The sequence below is a fragment of the Sarcophilus harrisii genome, chromosome 3 (assembly GCF_902635505.1).
Source record: "Sarcophilus harrisii chromosome 3, mSarHar1.11, whole genome shotgun sequence".
Taxonomy (NCBI): domain Eukaryota; kingdom Metazoa; phylum Chordata; class Mammalia; order Dasyuromorphia; family Dasyuridae; genus Sarcophilus; species Sarcophilus harrisii.
Window position 1 is genome coordinate 599,929,139 of NC_045428.1, and position 19,834 is coordinate 599,948,972.

The 19,834-nt window shown below is 42.3% G+C and overlaps 1 protein-coding gene across 1 annotated transcript; it reads left to right on the forward strand.

Annotated features, from left to right (window-relative positions):
* The first annotated feature begins 1,173 nt into the window (after positions 1 to 1,173).
* Positions 1,174 to 19,408, forward strand: LOC100923606 (gastrula zinc finger protein XlCGF26.1). The gene is made up of 5 exons (XM_023501502.2): positions 1,174 to 1,256; positions 4,309 to 4,394; positions 6,200 to 6,326; positions 6,650 to 6,754; positions 16,750 to 19,408. Exons 2-5 carry the CDS (start codon positions 4,362 to 4,364, stop codon positions 18,402 to 18,404), a joined length of 1,920 nt encoding a protein of 639 aa, XP_023357270.1. The 5' UTR covers positions 1,174 to 1,256; positions 4,309 to 4,361; the 3' UTR covers positions 18,405 to 19,408.
* The last annotated feature ends 426 nt before the right edge of the window (positions 19,409 to 19,834 follow it).

Below are 19,834 nucleotides of genomic sequence, written 5' to 3' on the forward strand. Positions count from 1 at the left end.
AAATCCTCCGAATCTGGGTAGGAAACTAAGAAAAGAATGACAGAAGTGGAGGTGTCTATTGTAGGTGGCCTTCTTAAGGAGTCTAGTCACAAAGAGCAGAGAAGACAAATTATGATAGCAGGGAAGAAAGGATCAAGTGATAGTCTTCTGAGAATCAGGAAGACATATGTGTAGGGAGTAGAGAAAGAGCCAGGAGATAGGGGGAGATGAAAGGTGAGATTGTTTATATAAGAACTGGGGTTTGCTGTGGCAAAGTGGGGCTACTTCTTTGTGTAAGATAGAAAGAGCTAGTGGGGGAAAAGACATCTGTGGAATACAAGATGAAGAAGGAAGGGGGGTTCTTGGCCAATGGCCTCATTTTTTCAAGTACAATATGAGGCAAGGTTTGCAACAGTGAGGTGAAGATGGGGGAGCTTGGGAGGCTTGCGGAGAGATGAAAAGTTTTGAAAGAGCCAAAGTGGAGAATGGGAGAATAAGTTGCTAAGATGACAGTAGAGGTCACCATCTTCCTTCAGCCAACGGTAAGACGCCACAATAGATGATATAAGGTGATAAATGATTCAGGAGTGTAGTGCTGGGCTAGTTCAATAAGAAGCCAAAAAGAGGATGGGAGGGAAAGATCCTGGTGCCGGAGCAATGGCTAGAAGAGGGGTACAAGGTATTTGGGTGAGGGATTTGGAGACAGACAAACAGAGTGGGAGAGAGAAGGGCAGAGAGAGACGTATATAGAAAGAGACACCCAGAGACAGAGAGACAGAAAGAAATAGACACACACACAGAGAAACAGAGACAGAGAAGACAGAGAGAGAGGGAGGAGAAAGAGAGAAAGAGAAGAGAGACACACAGAGAGGGAGATGGAAAAGGAAAGGGAGAGGGAAAGGGAAAAGGAGATGGAAAAGGAAAGGGAGAGGGGAAAAAAGAGGGAGAGAGAGAGGGGGAGAAGAGGCAGACACACACACACAGAATTAAAGTTTGGGGGCACACAAGACGTTTTATGGGGAGGCCGGGCCGCTCCTTGTTTGCATTAGTCTGTGGTGACCTTATTGCACCCGCCACCCGGCCGGCCATTCCTGCCCTTAATCCTCCATGAGGACTACCAAAGCGTCCACCGCAGGCCTTTGGGAATTGTAGTTTTGGCTCCGTTCTGCGCACGCGCACTTCATAGGCAGCAGCTGCGCGCGCAGCACGGCCCCGTCGCCATTGGCAAAGCATCCGCTCGGAGGCAGCTCCCGAGGCTCCGCCGGCCACATCTCCAGGTACAGGTACCGGCGGCCTTAGCCCTAGGACCTTGATGACGTCTGCGTCGGAGCGGGAGCCGCGCAGGCCGGTGGGGGAGTGTGGTCGTCGGGCCGCCTGCCAGTGGTAGAGGTTGGGGCTCAGGGGGAGGGGCGGGTCAGGCGGAACTTGTACTTGGGTAGGACAGTACTTGAGCCTGGCGGCTATTGGTCGGATGCCAGTGGGCGGGGCCACGGCTCGCGGACGTCGAGGTCATTGGCTGATTGGGATATGGGTCTTGTGGAGCTCGTGATCCTCGATTATCCTTAGTGGGTGGGCCTGAAGACAGTCGCTTTCCTCCTCGCTCAAGTTGGGTACTGCTCAGGGGCCCAGGGCAGGGCTTATCCCGGCCTCCCTCAGCTGGTCCTCGAGTGTTGCCTTTGGAAACCGTTACCATGGTAACTGCCTCTCTCTGAGCCGCTAGCAGGCAGCGAAGCGGAAGATGGGGACGTGGACGGGGGCGGCGTCGGGCCGGGGCTGCTTTACACCCAACCTGCGCTAGAAGGCGAGTCTCAGGATGAGGGTCTCACTTTCGGGGCGGGGTTATGTGTGTGTGTAAATGGATCCCATTATTATCCTTGTTGCTCCCCAGCCCTCATATGCTTCCATTTAAACAAATCAGACACACCATTGTTTGCTTTTAAATTTGAGATTTTACTAAGTGAAAGACAAAGGAAGAAAGGAATCATAATAATGTGGACTTCGGCCTCTAAATCTGGGTCGTTCCCTCCTCCCTTCCTTGCAACACCTCCGTGAAGTTCAGGATTAAGGCAGCCCCTGTGCCCAGGGCCCCTGCTTAGTGTGAACCGGTGGCTTGATGTCATCCTCTGGTCTTTGACTCCAGCTGTGAAAGGTTCCCCTGGGCCATCCCAGGCTAGGTGCTGTGCAGGTTCTCTGACTCTTCTGGCCAAAAATCACCTTGTCTTGCCTCCCAGTAAGCATGTGAAAGATTTCCCCTCAAGTTTTGGGCCATTCCTACTCATAAACTTAGGACTCTGATAATTAGGCAAGGCCACCTTCGGGGTTCATTTCTTTCCTTCTAAGAGCTTCTGTGTGCTAGAATGATGGAGGTCATCCCTCCATTCTCTAGTGGTGGTTGAGTGCTGTTGAAACAGAGTACTTGCCCCAGGCAGGATGACTGTCCAGCTCTGCAAACTGCCCATGGATTTTTTTTTTTTTTTTTACTTAACTTCCTGCTGCATTTTTGGTAGCCAAGTAAATGTCTTCTGTCTCAGAAGCTGCTTTCTCTTTGGGCCTTCCATGTTTCTAGAATCCTTTCATCTCTGTCTTGGTGTTTATTTAAAATAGCGTCTCACATGGGCTGTGGGTTTGGGCAAGGTTCTTGTCTTTGATGCTTTAAGGAATCTGACAGTGCTACCATTGGTAGAAACATTGACCAAGTAATTATCTGTCGAGCACCATGTCAAGAGAGATGGTGTCAGCCTTCAGAGAGCTTATATTCTTAGAGGGAGAGAAAACTCACATTATGGAGTGGTAGCCAGGGAAGGGTGAAGTCATAGAGATGGTGAAAAGGAGTCAGAATAACTGATTGGCAAGCCTTTTCCAGAAACAATGGAAATATTGATGTGATCACAGCCTGTAGAGTAACAGGAACAGAGTAACACAAGAGGGGTGTGCATCCTAGCATGGCAGGGTGGAGAGATGTGGCTGTGGAGGCTGACTTCATCTTAGCCTTGCTGATTTAGATCTGGAAGGGGCCATCATTGCTAGGTGAGCAAACTGAGGTACAGAGAGGTAACATCAATTGTCCCGGATTACATAACTAGTCATTATCTAAGGCAGGATTGAACCTTAGATTGTCCTTGTTCCAAGGAGGCATAGAGAGTCCTTGGAAGGTACATGATCTGAGCAGCAGCAATGTGGGGGCGGTTTATTTAGGAAGCTGGCAAAGTGAGATGGTCAGGGCACTAGCTCCAGGGCAAGAAGAGGAAGAGCTGCCTTGTTGGGCATCAGACATGTGGCTAAGGAAGTCAGTGAATCGATTATCAAGCATTTGTGCATAGGGGAAAAGGAACTCAAGTGTGTAGCCTTTATATTGCACAAGGAATATTCCTACTCATAATACTTGGATTGTGACCTCCTCTTGTCCCCCCCACCCCGCCCCATCTTGTGTCTCAGACCTGAGCGCTCTCCCTTGTAAGGAATCCTGGTGGGTCTTGGTCAAGTCTTTTGTCTAACTTTTTGCTGAAAACATGAGTGTATTTGCAGTTATCTGATATAATGCTGGAAGGCACGGGAATGAAAGGCCATTCTTTCTGTGCATTGATTAAAGACCTTCCTTTATTGCTGCTGTGTTTTGCTCCAGAAACCTGGCCAGTTCCCTGAATAAAAACAATCAGCCTAAAGGAATGAATAAAGTGTTCTCTTTTGTGGGCCCCCTGAGATGGAAGCGCCCCACATCTGGAAGGCTGCTCCGTCTGGAGGGTCACATATCAAAAGAGAACACTTGGCACAGTGCCTCCTTTGTTCTCAGCCTTGTGTAAGCCCCGTAGTGGGAAAGAAACTTTGGAATCTCACCCAGGAGGGGCGGGGACACCCTTCCTGGGACCCTTTCCCAGCCAAGCACCTCAGGTATTGGTGCTCTCCCGGAGTAACGATGTTATATGTTGTTTGTTTGTTTGTTATAGCTGTCTGGTAAGTGTGTATTATTCCTATGTTACAAGTTTATTCTTCAAAATATATTGTTTGAATCAATATTCTATGTAGTAATAATAACGTGTACTTTCCCCTCCCCCCCTCAAGTCTGTGCCTGTTAAATTCTGGACTAGATTAATTTCCCACCCCCTCGAAGGCCTTCTGAGAATGGGGGGTGGGGGGACAAGAGCCAAGTCCACCCTCTGAGCCCGAGTCCAGGCTCTCAATCAAGATCCTTAGGTCTGTTTGCTCTGACTTGGTCAACACCCAGCATTAATTAGAAATGTGGCTAGAGAGCTATGTAATGCTAGTGTTGGGGGTTCCCTGCCTGGGGGTTCAGGAGTGCTTCAGTCCTTGATGGTCATTTCTCTTCCCCAGCTCTTTCTGCCCCATTCGAGTCCCATTGCTGAGAGGGGAACAGAAAGGAGGGAATGGCCCCTGAGCTGCTGACGGTCAAATGCCAGGTAAGTTGGAATTCCCTCTAGCTTAGAGACCCTCTTTGTGCATGTTTTCTTCTTTGTCCTCCTCCCCTCTAAATAACCTTCCCAATAAAGGCCAATTCACAGATTTTTGGAGACACAAACCCTGCATTTATTATGCTCTTACTATATGCATTCTCCTATTTAGAAAGCATCTTGTTGGGCTGGTTCCCCCTCCAACAGACTAGAACAGTGGCCCCACTTAAAGATCCTGGGGTGGGGGGGGGGGAGAGGCGGAATAGGAGGGGTAGGGAACCTCTGCCTTTCTAGATGGCCCAGTCTGCTCACTATTGAATGGCTCCTTCATTCTTGTTCCTGATTCTGCCTTAGGGGCCAAACTGGACAGGTAGAATCCCTCTTCAGAGCAGCCCTTCCGGTTCTTGGGCCCTTTAGTCTTTGGAAGAGATTTTGGTTTTTTAAGATTGATCGTGTGCTCTGTACCCATGGGGCTCTCTCAGCAGCCCTACAAGGATTTTATTTTACAAATGAGGAAATTTGGCCTCAGGAAGGCTCTGGGATTTGCCTTGGCAGCCAGCTAGTGAGAATTGGAGCCAGAATGCAAATGGAGGTCTTTGGACCCCAAGGCCACTTTTTTTTTTTTTTTTGGCTGAGGCAGTTGGGGTTAAGTGACTTTCCCAGGATCACACAGCCAGGAAGTGTCTGTGTGTCTGAGGTCAAATTTGAATTTTTTCCTGACTTCAGAATCTCTGAGCTTGCGGTCCTTTGAGCCCCCATCCCCTCCTCATTGGTCTAGCCTTGTCCCTCCAGCAGGAGAAGGCCATGTTTGGATTCTTGTATGAGACTTGCTATGGATTCCCATTCCTGGATGACTGCTTCTGCTCTTCATTTGGTTCAACCCTTTCCTCCAGCTGCCCAGCCCCAAGGCGGCCTGGCCTTGGTCCTCTGTAGCTTTCTTTCTCTTCCTGCCTTGGTCTTTGACCTTTACCCCTCCCTGTGTTCCACTCTCTGACCCCAACTTTGCAGAGTGCCGCAGCACCCTTTGTGGCCATATGGTTGGGGTGGTCGGGGGCCCGGCCACACTGCCAGACTTTCTCTGCTTCGCTTTCCCCCAAGGCAAATTTCCCTCTGGAGAGCCAGGCCCTGGGGTTTTACCTGCCTTCCTACACCCTTTGAAATCTGCTCTTCCTAAACCTGAGCTGCACATCACCCTGGGCTTTGATGCTGCTGCTCCTTTGCTGTCTCAAAATCTGAGGGGCCATTTCCCCTCACATCCCTATGAGTCCCCGACTTTGATGATGATTGGCCACGTGGTGCAGTCTGGGCCTGGGGGTCTGGAAGATGGGTGCAGATCCTGGCTTGGACACTTGGTGACAGAGCTATTGCGGAAATGCATGGCACCAAAAGGGTGACTGGACCCTTTTCAGCCGCATCTGTAAAATGGGAATATTGCTCGCTCCTAACTCCAGGGGCCCAGTGATGTTCCAATAGGGCGCCGTATAGGAGGTGCTTCGCTGGTCTTCGAGGGTCCCTCAGATGAAGGATGATGATGGCAGACTTGTTCCTGGATCGCAGAGATCATTGATGTATTTGGCTCCTCGGCATGCTCAGCCTACCCTCCATGTAGTGTGTGCTCACCATGTGCTTGCCGAGTTTGCGTTTAAGGATGACGAGTTCTCAGGGTCAATTTGAGCCATTAAAAAAGAAAAACTGCACTGGGCCACAGTGTCGATAGTGACTCTTCAATGCTGCAAGAACTGCCTCCCATGTATCTTTGCCAAGGCACGTCCCCCCGTTATCTGTGTCTGAGAAGTAGTGTGTCCATGTTTCAGAGGCCCGTGACGTTCCAGGATGTCTCTGTGGACTTCACTTGGGAGGAGTGGGGCCAGCTGGACCTGCCCCAGAGGGACCTGTACCGGGACGTGATGCTGGAGAACTATGAGAACCTTGTGTTTCTGGGTAAGGACTGTTCCTATCCTTTTATTGGGCTGTTCAGGTTATTTCCTGAAGACTGTGGGTGTCTGAGAGGCTCCTTTGAGTTTGTTCCACACGAATATTCCAGAATCTTTGGGTATTGGGGATGGGGAAGGACAGTATTTCTGAATCTTCGGGGTTCATGGGCCAGAGTTTTTCTGCTTTGCCTCCCCAGGAGCAAGGCCTTTGTGGGGGCTGCCCTTCTGCTTTCTTTGTTCTCCATTATGTTTTCCCCTTGAGGGGAAACACTCATGATTGAGATCATGAATGGTTCTTCAGCTCTATTCTCTTTTCTGCCCCATAAACAGGCCTGTCGGTTTCCAAACCCTATGTGATCTCTCAGTTGGAGCGAGGAGAAGCACCGGGGCTTCTGAAGGAGCCCGAGGAAGAAGTGCTCATTGACCCCGGCCCAGGTGAGTGTGTGAACCCCGGCCGAGAAGCCTCCCAGCTCTCCCCAGGTCAGTCAGGGGCCAGCCCCTGGGCCGGGGAGCTGAGCAATTCTCCTCCCTCACAAGGGTGCAGGGGAGGGCTAGCTTAACAGGAATGTGCTCCTATGTCCTCATCCCCTTCAGTGGTCACTCATCTTCCCGAGATCTGTCTTCTCCTCCCTCACATCCCCCAGGTGCAGAGAAGACCACGGCCCTTTTCTTGAGGGTGAATATTTAAAAATATACTCTGAATGTACAAAGCATAAAAACATCCATGTAAGACAGTTAAAGGTGATGTAGAAACGGTCACACTTCTATAAACAATGGAGAGAAACATGAATGCAAGGCCTGGGTCTGGTGCAGGCTCCCGGGTGTTCAGGGCAGCAGACTGTGGCACCAGTCAGAGGTCTGCCCTGGGCTGCCAGGGGCTCACCCCCGTAGGAGGACTGAGCAGGGCCTTCCCTGGCAGTGCCAGATGTCACCAGTAATGACTGGAGAAGGCACCTGCTGTCTGTCACCTCTCCAATTCCTTCCTTATCAGAAGCATCCTAAGGGGAGGTCGGGAAAACCTTTGTGATTCTTGGGGATGGATTAAGATGCTCAGGAGGCCTTAGACTCAAGGTTTGGCCTTCGTGTCGTAACACTGAGGGCTGGCAGAATGGGAGGTGGCTGTGGGAAGAGACTGAGGAAGCGCTTTTGGAAGCGTTTGGAATTGAGAGTCTTTGGCAAGAGCTAAAGGCACAGGAACACAAGGTCATCACAGCTGCCCGTTGACAGTAAGAGGTGTTGAAGAGAAAGATTGAGAAGGGTATTGGGTGGCTAGTCCAAAAGGACTAGAGCAAGAGCATGGGTTGTGGGTTTTTGTGCCAGAAACAGGAAGGGTGGGGCCCCACCAGAGATGGCACACGCCTAAGGAAGGTTGGTATTTGCCTGCCATCTTGTAAATCTGAGCAACCCTGGGAGAAAGAGACAACTGTCTGCCAAGAGCCAGATACCACGGAGAGAAGCTGGAGGGGGAAGGTGTCTCCTGAGATGCCCAGAAGCCGCCAGATGGCAAAATGCAAGGACGGAGTTAGTGCGGAAACCACGGCTCCAAGTTGGGACCATAAAGAAGAGGGCCTCGTGTTCCTGGGAACAAGAGTCAAAAAACAGTCTTAGGGGTCTCTGACACTGGTCAGTGAGGGTCTTGATCAGAATGGGCTCTACGTGGGTCCCATTTGTTATTTAAAAGAAATGAGACAATAAAAAGGGAGGTTGGGGGTAGCATTTGGGATGTGGTGGAGAACGTTGGGTCGTGACAGTTTTAAGCTCTGCACTTCGGAGAACATAGCCCAGAACTTGGTAGCCAGTAGCTACTAAACATTAAGGGTCATTCACTCAATAAACATTGATTAGGAACCTGCTCTTCTGTGCTGGCCACTGGAAATACAAAGGCAAAGGGGAGAGATTCCCTGCCCTTCAGTTAGAACTTACATTCTGCTGGGGCGGAGAACGTTGACGTCTACGGGTAGGTACAAGTAAATAGTAGACATTTGGGGGGAAGGAGGCACAAGCAACTGGAGGCATCGAGAAAGGCCTGCAGAGTGTGCACTTGAGCTAAGGTTTAAAGAAAATGGGATAATAAGACATTAAGGTGAGAAGAGAATACATTGTAGATGGGGAAGCTTGGAAATGGAGAAATGTGCCCGAGGAACAGACAGCAATTGCCAATTTGGGTGGTGAGTGGGGTGTGGAATAAGTCTGAAAAGGCACTTTAGGGCCATATTGTGCAGAGAGGGGACGTTTGTGTTTGATGGAGCAATAAGGGAACGGGATTTATTGAGCACTAAAGTGACGTGGTCAGACCCGTGCTTCAGGGAGATCGCTTTGACAGCTTAGTGGAAGACCAACAGACGAGGGAGACTCAAGGGAAGGAGCCCAATCAGCGGGCATCCAGGGGAGGCAGTGAGAGTCTGAGGGAGGCTGGTGACTGTGTGAGAGGAGACAGGAAAGGGGGAGTCTGGCCAGGTGCCCCCTGCACTGGCAGGGAAAGTTAGATGGGGAAGAGAATGATCCTTTTTTGGCTGTGTTGCCTTTGAGACGTGTATGGGACATGGTGCTTGAGAAGTCTGCGAGGCAGAGGGAACAGGGCTGGATAAATAATGAGAATGCCCTGCATACAGGTGGTAATTAAAGGCATAGAAGTGGATAAAGTGGCTAAGAGAAGGGACAGAGAGAAGGGGGTAGAAGAGAAGAGAGGAGGCTACAGGACAGAGTCTTGGTAGGTATGCACAAGTAGGGGGCAAGACATGGACAATCCAGCAAAGGAGACAGAGCAAGAGTAGTCTGACTGGAAGGACCAGACTCAGAAAATCCGAGAGGAGGAGGGCAGTGACAGAAGCTTCGGGGAGGCCATCACTCACAGGGAGAACCACCCCTGGGGAATTAGGCTACTTTGACCTTCCTGCCCTGAGCAGCTCCCTAAGACTCCAGCCACAGAGAAGGGCTGGGGAGCCTCCTAGCTCCAGTTCCATGCTGTTGAACATAGATTAGAATGGGGAGGGAGAAGCAGGGACAGGCAGGAGGAGGAGGGAGAAGGGAGACAGATCCTAGGTAACTTTTTAAAATTTTTATTTCAATTATTTTTAAATTTTTATTTTTCCCAGCTACATGTAAAAACATTTTGGGGGGGGGGGAGGTGTACATGTACATTCATTTTTTACATATTTATGAATCAGGTTGGGAGAGAAAAACCAGAACAAAAGAGAAAAACTATTGGGGAAAAAAATAGATGGAAAAGGAAAAAAAAGTGAACACCATGTGTATTAGATTTACATTTAGTTTTCATAGTTCTCTTTCTGGATGCAGATGGTGTTTTCCATCTCAAGAGTTTATTGGGATTGCCTTGAATCACTGAACTGAAAAGAACCACATCTGTTATAATTGATCATCACATAATCTTTTTTTTTAATTTTCCAGTAACTTATTTTTTATTTCTATTTTTTCCCAATTTATTTTATTGAAAGAAACAATGAGAAAATAAAAACAGAAAAGGGATAAAAAACAAAAGACAATATAGTCATGTGCCCAGCAGAACATCAGGAAGGATTCAAAATATATAACAAATACCAGTTCAAGAAAGTCTATATATTAGAAGTTATATTCATGAGTATCCAGCATTTCTTCCTTGTAAATTATTTTGCTCTCTGCTGTGCAACTGTTTTACTTTGCTCTTTTCCCCCCATTTTATCCCTCCCATCCCTCCAAGCAGGCTGTAGTTAAGTGTAGAGAACCAGAAAGTCTGTAGTATACACACACACACACACACACACACACACACACACAAAACACATGGATACACACACATCTTTACTATTCCTGCTGATTGTTTGCTTTAATTCTGCTCCTTGACTTGCCTTGCTATTATTTAACTTCCCCCACCTGTGGATCCTCCCTTGTCTTCTTCCCTCACCCTTTGCTTCCCCCTCCCCCTTTCTTCCCCCCTTATTACTTGATAGATTTTGGAGGGTGCTATACCCTTCATACTATATTTGTAATATTACCCATTTAACTCATTCCCAATATGAATAGGTTTTCAGAACTATGAGCCTTTCTCCTCCCTCTTATATTTGTGTCCATTCTTCCTCTGCACTTCATCTGTATGATGTAATTATTTTTACCTTAACTCTGCCCTAATCTTTTTTTTTGAGTTGTTGTATTGTTGTCAATCTTAAATATATGCTATAAATTTCCCATGTAAAAAAATTATAAACAATTTGTCCATGTTGATTTCCTTGAAATTGATCTTTGATACTGGCTCTTATGTGTTGAATTTTCTAGTAAGTTTGGGTTTGGTGGATAGAAAGCCCTGAAAATCTGCAAGTTCATTGAATGTCCATTTTTTCTCATTCAATATTATAATTTTTCTGGGTATATTATTTTTGGCCACAGGCCTGGGCAGGGAGCCATTTCACATTACTCTTTGCGGTAGAAGCTTTTTTTATTTCAGTGTCCTCCTCTAAAGATGAACCCTGATCTTCCTTAGTGTGTTTCTATGATGGGATTCTTCTTTGCCAGTTCATTTTTAAAAATAAGAGGTATTAGTGTAAGCACCACTGATCCTGGGGGGTAGGGCAGGGATAGAGCCTCTGGCTTCACCTTAGTTCTCCCCTTTCACCAGGAACTCCACTCCAAAAGCATCCCCTCCAGGAGCATCCCGGGCCTCTGCCATTGTACTCCCTGTGGGCTGGTTCCCTTTTACCCAGGGTCATTACCCTGCAGTCTCCCCCTCCACAAACAGTTTGGGAAGTGAAAGTTTCCGTGATTCCTGCTGAGGCTCCTAGCTGCAGGGCCGCCCTCTTGGTATCTCTCTGGAGATGTCCTGGAGATAGTTGCACTTTCTTCCAGTCTTCTCTGGTCTTTCTTCAGATCCTCTCAGGTTGTATCAGGACGTCTCCTGTTCTTCCCCATGTCTTTTTGATTTTTCATGAGTCTGTGTTCACCCTGAGGTGCAAATCTGTTCTATTTGTGGGAGAAATTGACCAACTGAGCAATGTTTTCTTAGTTCTGTAAGTCCAGGCCTTTCTGAAATCATCCTGTTGATCATTTCTTACAGAACAATAGTATTCCATAACATTCATATACCACAACTTCTTATTCAGCTATTCTCCAATGGATGGGCATCCACTCAATTTCCAGTTCGTGCCACACAAAAAAGGCTGCCACAAACATTTTTGCTCATGTGGATCCTTTCCCTCCTTTATGATCTCTTTGGGATATAATCCCAGTAGAAACTCTTGTGAGTCAAACGATCTGTACAGTTTTACAGCTCTTTGGACATAGTTCCATATTGCTCTCCAGAATGGCTGGATTATTTCACAACTCTGTCAACAATGCATTAATGTCCCAGTTTTCCCACATCCCCTCCAACATTTATCATTATCTTTTCCTATCATTTTAGCTAATCTGAGAGTTGTGAGGTGGTATTTCCAAATTGTTTTAATTTGCATTTCTCTAATCAATAGTGATTTAGAGTATTTTTTCATATAGTTATAGATAGCTTTAATTTCGTCATCTGAAAATTGTCTATTAATATTCTTTGAGCATTTCATCAATTGGGGAATGACTTGTATTCTCATAAATTTGACTCAGTTCTTTATATATTTTGAAATGAGACCATTATCAGAACTACTGGCTGTAAAAAATTTTTCCTAAACTTCTACTTCTCTTCTGATTTTGGCTGCTGCAAAATCTTTTTCATTTAATGTAATTGAAATTGGCCATTTTACATTTCATAATGTTCTCTAGTTCTTATTTGGTAATAAATTCCTCCTTTCTCCAAAGATCTGATAGGTAAACTATCCTTTGCTCTCTTAATTTGCTTATGATATCACCCTTTACACCTAAATCATGTACATTTTTTACCTTATTTTGATATAGGGTATGAGATGTACGTCTATGCTGAGTTTCTGACCAATTTTCTAATTTTCTCAGCAATTTTTGTCAAATAATGAGTCTTTATTCCAAAGTTGGAGTTTGGGGGTAAATTACTATAGTCATTAATTATTGTGCCATGTACATCTCATCTGTTCCATTTATCTACCATTCTATTTCTTAGCCAGTACCAAAAGGTTTTGATAACTGCTGCTTTATAATAGAATTTTAAGTCTGGTACTGGTAGGTCATTGCACTGCATTTTTTTTCATTAGTTTCCTTGATATTCTTGATCTTTTCTTTTTTCTAGATGAATTTTGAACAAGTAGGCTAATTTGGGTAGAATTACCATTTTTATTATATTGTCTTGACCTACACGTGAGCAACTGATATTTTCCCAATTGTTTAGACCTGACTTTATTTGTGTGAAAAATGTTTTGTAATTATGCTCATATAGTTTTTGGTTTTGTCTTGACAGACAGATACTCACATATGTTTTTTTTTTGTCTACAGTTATTTTAAATGGAATTTCTCTTTCTATTTATCTCTTGCTGCTGGCCTTTGTTAGTAACTTAGAAATGCTGCTGATTTGTGTGGGTTAATTTTATATCCTGCAACTTTGATAATGCTGTTAATTGTTTCAAGTAGATTTTTGGATGATTTGCTAGCATTTTCTAAGTTTACCATCACATTATCTGCAAAGAGTGATAGTTTTATCTTCTTATTCCTGACTAATTGGTTTAATTTTTTTTTCTCTCCTTATTGCCGAAACCAACATTTCTAGTAAAATCTTGAATAATAGTGGTGATAATGAGCATCCTTGGTTCACCCCTGGTCTTATTGGGAATGTGTCTAGCTGCTCCCCATTACAAATAATGTTTGCTGATGGTTTTAGATAGATGCTGCTTATCATTGTAAGGAAAACTATTTATTCCTGTGTTCTCTAGTTGGTTTTTTTTTTATATATATAAATGGGTGCTGTATTTTGTCAAAAGCTTTTTTTGCATCTCTTGAGATTATATGATTTCTGTTTTGTTATTGATATGGTCAACTTTGCCAATAGTTTTCCTGATACCAGCCCTGCATTCCTACTATAAAACCCTCTTTGTCATAGTGTATTATCTTGCTGATAAGTAACAACAATAAGTTGTTACTATTTTATTTAATTTTTTTGCATCAATATTCATTAGGGAGATTGGTCTGTAATTTTCTTTCTCTGTTTTGACTCTTCCTGGTTTAGGTATCAGCACCATATTTGTGTCATAGAAGGAATCTGGAGGGAATCTTTCTTGGCTGTTTTTCCAAATAATTTATTTAGTATTGGAATTTATTGTTCTTTATATGCTCAGTAGAATTTGTAAGTCCTGGAGATTTTTTCTAAGGCGTTCACTGATGGTTTGTTCAATTTCTTTTTCTAAAATGGGGTTATTTAAGCAATTTATTTCCTCTTCTGTTAATCTGGGCAATTTATGTTTTTGTAAATATTCATCCATTTCAATTAGATTGTCAGGTTTGTTGGCATACATTTGGGCAAAGTAGCTCCTAATTATTGCTTTAATTTCTTCATTGGTAGTAAGTTTACCCTCTTCATTTTTGATGTTGGTTATTTGATTTTTTCTTTCTGAAATCAGTTTAACCAAAAGTTTTATCTGTTTTGTTTTGTTTTTTTCATAAAACCAACTCTTAGTTTTATTAATTAGTTTAGTAGTTTTCTTACTTTCAATTTTATTAATCCTTTGATTTTCAGAATTTCCAATTTGATATTTAGTTGGGATTTTAAGATTGGTTCTTTTTCTAGTGTTTTTAGTTGCCCAGTTAATTCATTGATCACTTTCTCTGTTTTATTCATGTAACTATTTAGAGATATAAAATTTCCCCGAAGAGCTTCTTTGGCTGCATCCCATAGCTTTTGGTATATTGTCTCATTATTATATCATCATCCTCTTGGATGAAGTTGATATTTTTATGATTTGTTGTTTGACCCACTCATTTTTTTAGAATTATATTATTTAATTTCCAATTGGCTTTTAGTCTGTCTTTCTCTGGCACTTTATTGAATGTAATTTTTATAGCATCATAATATGAAAAGGAAGAATTTACTATTTCTGTTTTTTAGCATTTGAATGTGACATTTTTATACCCTAATATGTGGCCATTTTTTGTGTCAGTGCCATGTACTGCTGAGAAAAAGGCACATTTCTTTCTATCCCTATTCTGTTTTCTCCAGGGGCCTGCCATGTCTAAGTTTTCTAAGATTCTATCAACCTCCCTAATTGCTTTCTTATTTATTTTGTGGTTAGATTTATCTAATTCTGAGAGGGAGAGGTTGAGGTCCCCCACTACAATAGTTTTGCTGTCTATTTTTTTTTTTTTTTGTAACTGGCTTAACTTTTCTAAGAATTTGGATGCTTTACCACTTGGTGCATATAAATTTAGTATTGATACCACTTTATTGTCTGTAGTATCCTTTAACAAGATGTAGTTTTCTTTATTTCTTTTAATTAGAAAGATCTATTTTTGTTTTTGCTTGGTCTAAGATCAGGATGATTACCCTTGTGTTTTTTTTGCCTTGACTAAAGCATAATAAATTATGCTCAAGCCTTTTATCCTTACTCTGTATGTATCTCTTTGTTTCAAATAGGTTTCTTGTAAACAACATATAGGATTCTGGTTTTTAATCCACTCTGCTAGCTGCCTCGGCTTTATGGAAGAGTTCATCCCATTCATATTCCCTTTTGATTTCTATCTGCGTGCTTCCCTCTATCCTATTTTCTCTCCATATATAATTTTTTTTTTACTTTCTTTCCACTTTGTCCCCCTCAGTAGTGCTTTGTTTTTGGCTCACCCCACTCTCAATTTGCCTTCCCTTTTATTACCCCTTCTTTTCCCTTACCCCTTTCTCCCAGTGTTTCTGCCCTTCCTTACATTTTTCTTTCCCTTTTCCCTTCCACTTCTTTTTTCAGTGGATTTTTTTTTGGCATTTGGCCAATTGTATTTTTAAAGGAATCATTTTCTTCAGTTAATTTTTGTCCTTCCTTTACTAACCTGTTGACTCCCTCTTGCATAACTCTTGTTTCTTTTTTCCCAGTTTTCCTTCTACCTCTTTTATCTGGGTTTAAAAAATTTTTATGCACATATCCAAGAAGGCTCTTTGGACTTCATATGATTCTTTGAAATTTTCCATGTAGGCATTTTTGTCCTCATCTTAGTTAGTGTTTTGCTCTTCCTTTTACCTTAGTAGCTTTTTATGGTTAAGGTTCTTTTCTGTTTCTTGCTCATTCTTTCTTTCTTTTTGTCTGATTTGTGACTTTTAAGGTTGAGCTCTGCTCCTGGGGTACAGGGGATGCTATCTCAAGCCTATTGTGCAGCTTTGAGCCTTGGCTTTGAACACAGGGGCTCCTTGCTCACAGTAGGGGTAGCCCTGTCTGTCTCTCCTGTTGTTGCCTGAGATGGAGATTGTCCTCCTGTGCCGAGACTGGAAGCTGCCAGGACTGAGAGTCTCACTTGCTGATTTGCTGTGATTAAGTCAACAGTTATTGCACTCAGGCAGCTGGGTGAAGTGGATAAAGTGTTGGAGCTGGAGGCAGGAAGAGCTGAGTTTCAAGCCAGCCTCAGATGTTGTGCAATCCTGTATAGGTGTTTGTCTCAGTTTTCTATTTATAAAAATATATTTGTATTTATTAAAAATTTTATATATTTATAAAAAATAGACTGTATTCTGTTTATATGAATAATAATGGGGCCTGCCTCCCAGGGTTACTATGAGGATAAAAATGAAAAAAAAACATTTATAAAGGACAGACCAGGCTGGCACATAAAAATGCCAGCCCCACCACCTGTATTATCCACAATGCCTGTATTGCCATGTGTCCTGAAGCCTAGTTTCCTGTTCTTAATCAGATGTTCTGTTAGAGAGTTTGATACAATCCACTGACTTTATTCCTACAATGGGTTATCTCTTCCTCACTTGTTACCTATTTTTTTTGATTTTGACCAACTACAGTCCTTGGACTGATCTCTCTTTCTTATGGTTGTTTTTGATGACAACCTTCAGCTGTAGAGGAAATCTTAATAAGCACCAGAGAATACTTACTAGAGAGAAACCCTTTGACTGTAAATAAAAGTGGGAAAGCCTTTAGCTATAGAACATCCTTACTAAGAGATTGATTAGATTGTTTTTTTGCTGAGACAATTGGGGTTAAGTGACTTGCCCAGGGTCACCCAGCTAGGAAGTGTTAAGTGTCTGAGGCCAGATTCAAACTCAGGTCCTCCTGATTTCAGGGCTGGTTTTCTATCCACTGCACCACCTAGCTGCCCCGAGATTGATTAGATTAGAGCAAGTATCTGAAGTAGGATATGAACTCAGCCACCCTCCATCAGCAGGACAGTTTGTATCTGCTTTTCTTTGAAAAGTTATGCTAGTTTGCCAATTTTTTTCCCATATTAATTGTCCTCCTTCATGAAGGGGAAACCAAATGTAAAAATCCACCATGAAGTAATTTACTTTTTCAAAGCACAACAAATAGTAAGTATTAATAATCTGTTTTTGCTTTTTTTTTTTCTTGCAGATTATCTTAGTCAGGAAATTAGATCTCAAATCAAGGACTCCACTCCACAGGAGGGCCTTTGTCTAGGAGCATCATGTGATCACAGTCTCACAAGGGATGATCCCTGGGATTCCAAGATGAAAGAAATTTGGGGATATTTTAATGGTGTAGAGGAACAAAAGGGTATTCTTGAGAAACAATCCAGAATCAGTCTCCAAGAAATGTCTAATAGTGTAGGCATCCAAGGATGCAGTATGTTTGCAAGAAGTTGCAGTCCAAACTCATTGTTTGTGTCACAACAAAGAATTTCTACAGGAGAAAATTTCTATGAAGATGATACACTTGGAAAGAGCTTTAAGCAGTTTTCAGAACTAATTGAACAGCATAGAGTTTCCTTTTGGAAAAAGCTTTGTAACTATAGTAAATGTAGAGAGGCCTTTAGTTATCACTCAGATCTTATTCACTTTCACATGATATGTACTGAAGACAAATCATATGAATGTACTGGATGTGGGAAAGCTTTCAATAAAACTTCACATCTTACTCCTCAAGGACTTTATACTGGAGAAAAATCCTTTGAATGTAATGAATGTGAAAAATCCTTTAGTTGGAGGACATCCCTTATATATCATCAGAGAATTCATCCTGGAGAGATTCCCTTTGAGTGCAGTAAATGTGGAAAGGTTTTCAGCCATAAGACATTACTTATTTATCATCAAAGAATTCATACTGGAGAGAAACCCTTTGAATGCAGTGATTGTGGAAAAGTTTTTAGCAAGAAATCATATCTTATTCAACATCAGAGAATTCATAGTGGAGAGAAACCTTTTGTGTGTAATGAATGTGGGAAGGCTTTTATCCAGAGGGGACATCTTACTAAGCATCAGAGAATTCATGCTGGAGAGAAGCCTTTTGCATGCAATGAATGTAGGAAAGCCTTTAGCCAAAGGGAACACCTTATTGTACATCAGAGAATGCACACCAGAGAAAAACCCTTTGAATGCAATGAATGTGGGAAAGCCTTTAGCCTGAGGGGGAACCTGACTCAACATCAGAACATTCACACTAGAGAGAAGCCACCTTGTAAGTGTGATGAATGTGGAAAAGACTTCAGCCACAGGGGTTCCCTCGTTCATCATCAGAGAATCCATACTGGAGAGAAGCCCTTTCAGTGTAATATTTGTGGAAAAGCTTTCAGTATGAGGTGCTATCTTAATAGACATCAGAGAAATCATACCGGAGAAAAGCCCTTCGAATGCAGTGAATGTGGGAAAACTTTCAGCCGTAGAGGAAATCTTAATGAACACTATAGAATCCATACTGGAGAAAAACCCTTTGACTGTAATAAATGTGGGAAAGCCTTTAGCCATAGAACATCCCTTAGAAATCACCAGCGAATTCATACTGGAGAGAAACCATTTGAATGTAATGAATGTGGAAAAGTCTTCAGCCAGAGAGGGAACCTTACTGAACATCAGAGAATTCATACTGGAGAGAAACCCTTTGAATGTAATGAATGTGGAAAAGCCTTCAGCCAGAGGGGAAAACTTAATGAACACCAGAGAATTCATACTGGAGAGAAACCATTTGTATGTGATGAATGTGGGAAGTCCTTTAGCCAGAGGGGAAACCTTAATGAACATAAGAAGGTTCATACTGGAGTGGAATCCTTTTAATTCAATGAATATAAGAAAGTTTATAATAACACATGCCTTAACATCAGATAATTCAAACTGAAGAAAAATTCTGTTAAGTGTAATGAACGCGAAAAAGTTGTTAACAGCTTTAATATCAGAAAAATCCTTTAATGACTGTGGGAATAATTCAGCTGTGCCATATCCCTTATTTATTGCCATATAATTGATTCACATTGTAGAGAAAAATTTGAGTGTAATGAATGTGGGAGGGGAAAACCTAATAAAGATAATTTATGATAGAAGTCACTTGAATATAATGAATGTGGGATATCTTTCTTCCAAAGCACATCCTTTATCATGAGAACAAACTTAATGGAAATAGACATTTTAAATGTAATGAACTTGGGAAAACCTTCAACAAGAGAAGAAAAATTTATTGACCAAAAGACTGTTCATAATGAAGAAAGAACTCTCTTGCACAAATAATGAATGTGAAAAAACCTTTAGCCACAGGGAACCCTTATTAAATTGCACAGAATTCATACCAGAGAGTATCCTGTGTGATGTGGGAAATTGAGCTGTGGATCAGTTTTGGTTTATCATCACAAAAATATAAAAGGCCTTTGTAAGAAATGTAAGAAAAGTCTTTAAAAGCCTTAAGAAATAACAAGAATTAAAATGGAAGAAAAAATTAATGTAATTATTGAGCATACATTGAGGTTGTAATTCCTTCCTGTTAAGATATCCAAGATTTCGAATGATGGGAATGTGATAATATGGGGAGAACTGTATAATTGTTTAATAGTGAAGAGAAGGCAGTGTTTTTTTCACAAACTAGTACATTTGGTGCTTTGATGAAAATTAAGTGCTTCTATTAATCTTTTCCTGTAGATTAGCTGCCATCAAGTTGCATTAGAATTGCCTAGGTCACTTCAAAATATGTGCTGGGTCAGAATCTGAAACAGTAAATTAAGATTGGAATTGTTTGTTTTTTTTTTAAACTTGAATAAAACCACTGAAATAGTGTGAAACATAGTATTGTAAATTGTGGATGTTTTGTCTTTTATTTTTTCATACTAAGCTTAATAACCATTAGCAGAAATAAGCATTCAGACACACAGAGAGGGATAAATAAAATTACAGTAATCTGTGAACAATGTTATTTTTAACAAATGGTACTTTGCAGTACTAGACAAAATAAAATCTGGAAGAACAAAAAGTCAGTTATTCTAAGAGAAATAATTTAAAATAGGAATGAAGGTGATTTAATATGACCAGATCTTAAATTGTATTATTGAGTAATAATCATTCACTATTTAATACTGGTTAAAAAATACAAAAGTAGATCAGTGCAACAAACAAGACATTTCAGATCTAGAAGGAAATGAATACAATATTCTGCTATTTGATAAACTTAGGATCACAAAATAGTTGGGGAAGAACTCCCTATTAACAAGAACTAATGGGAA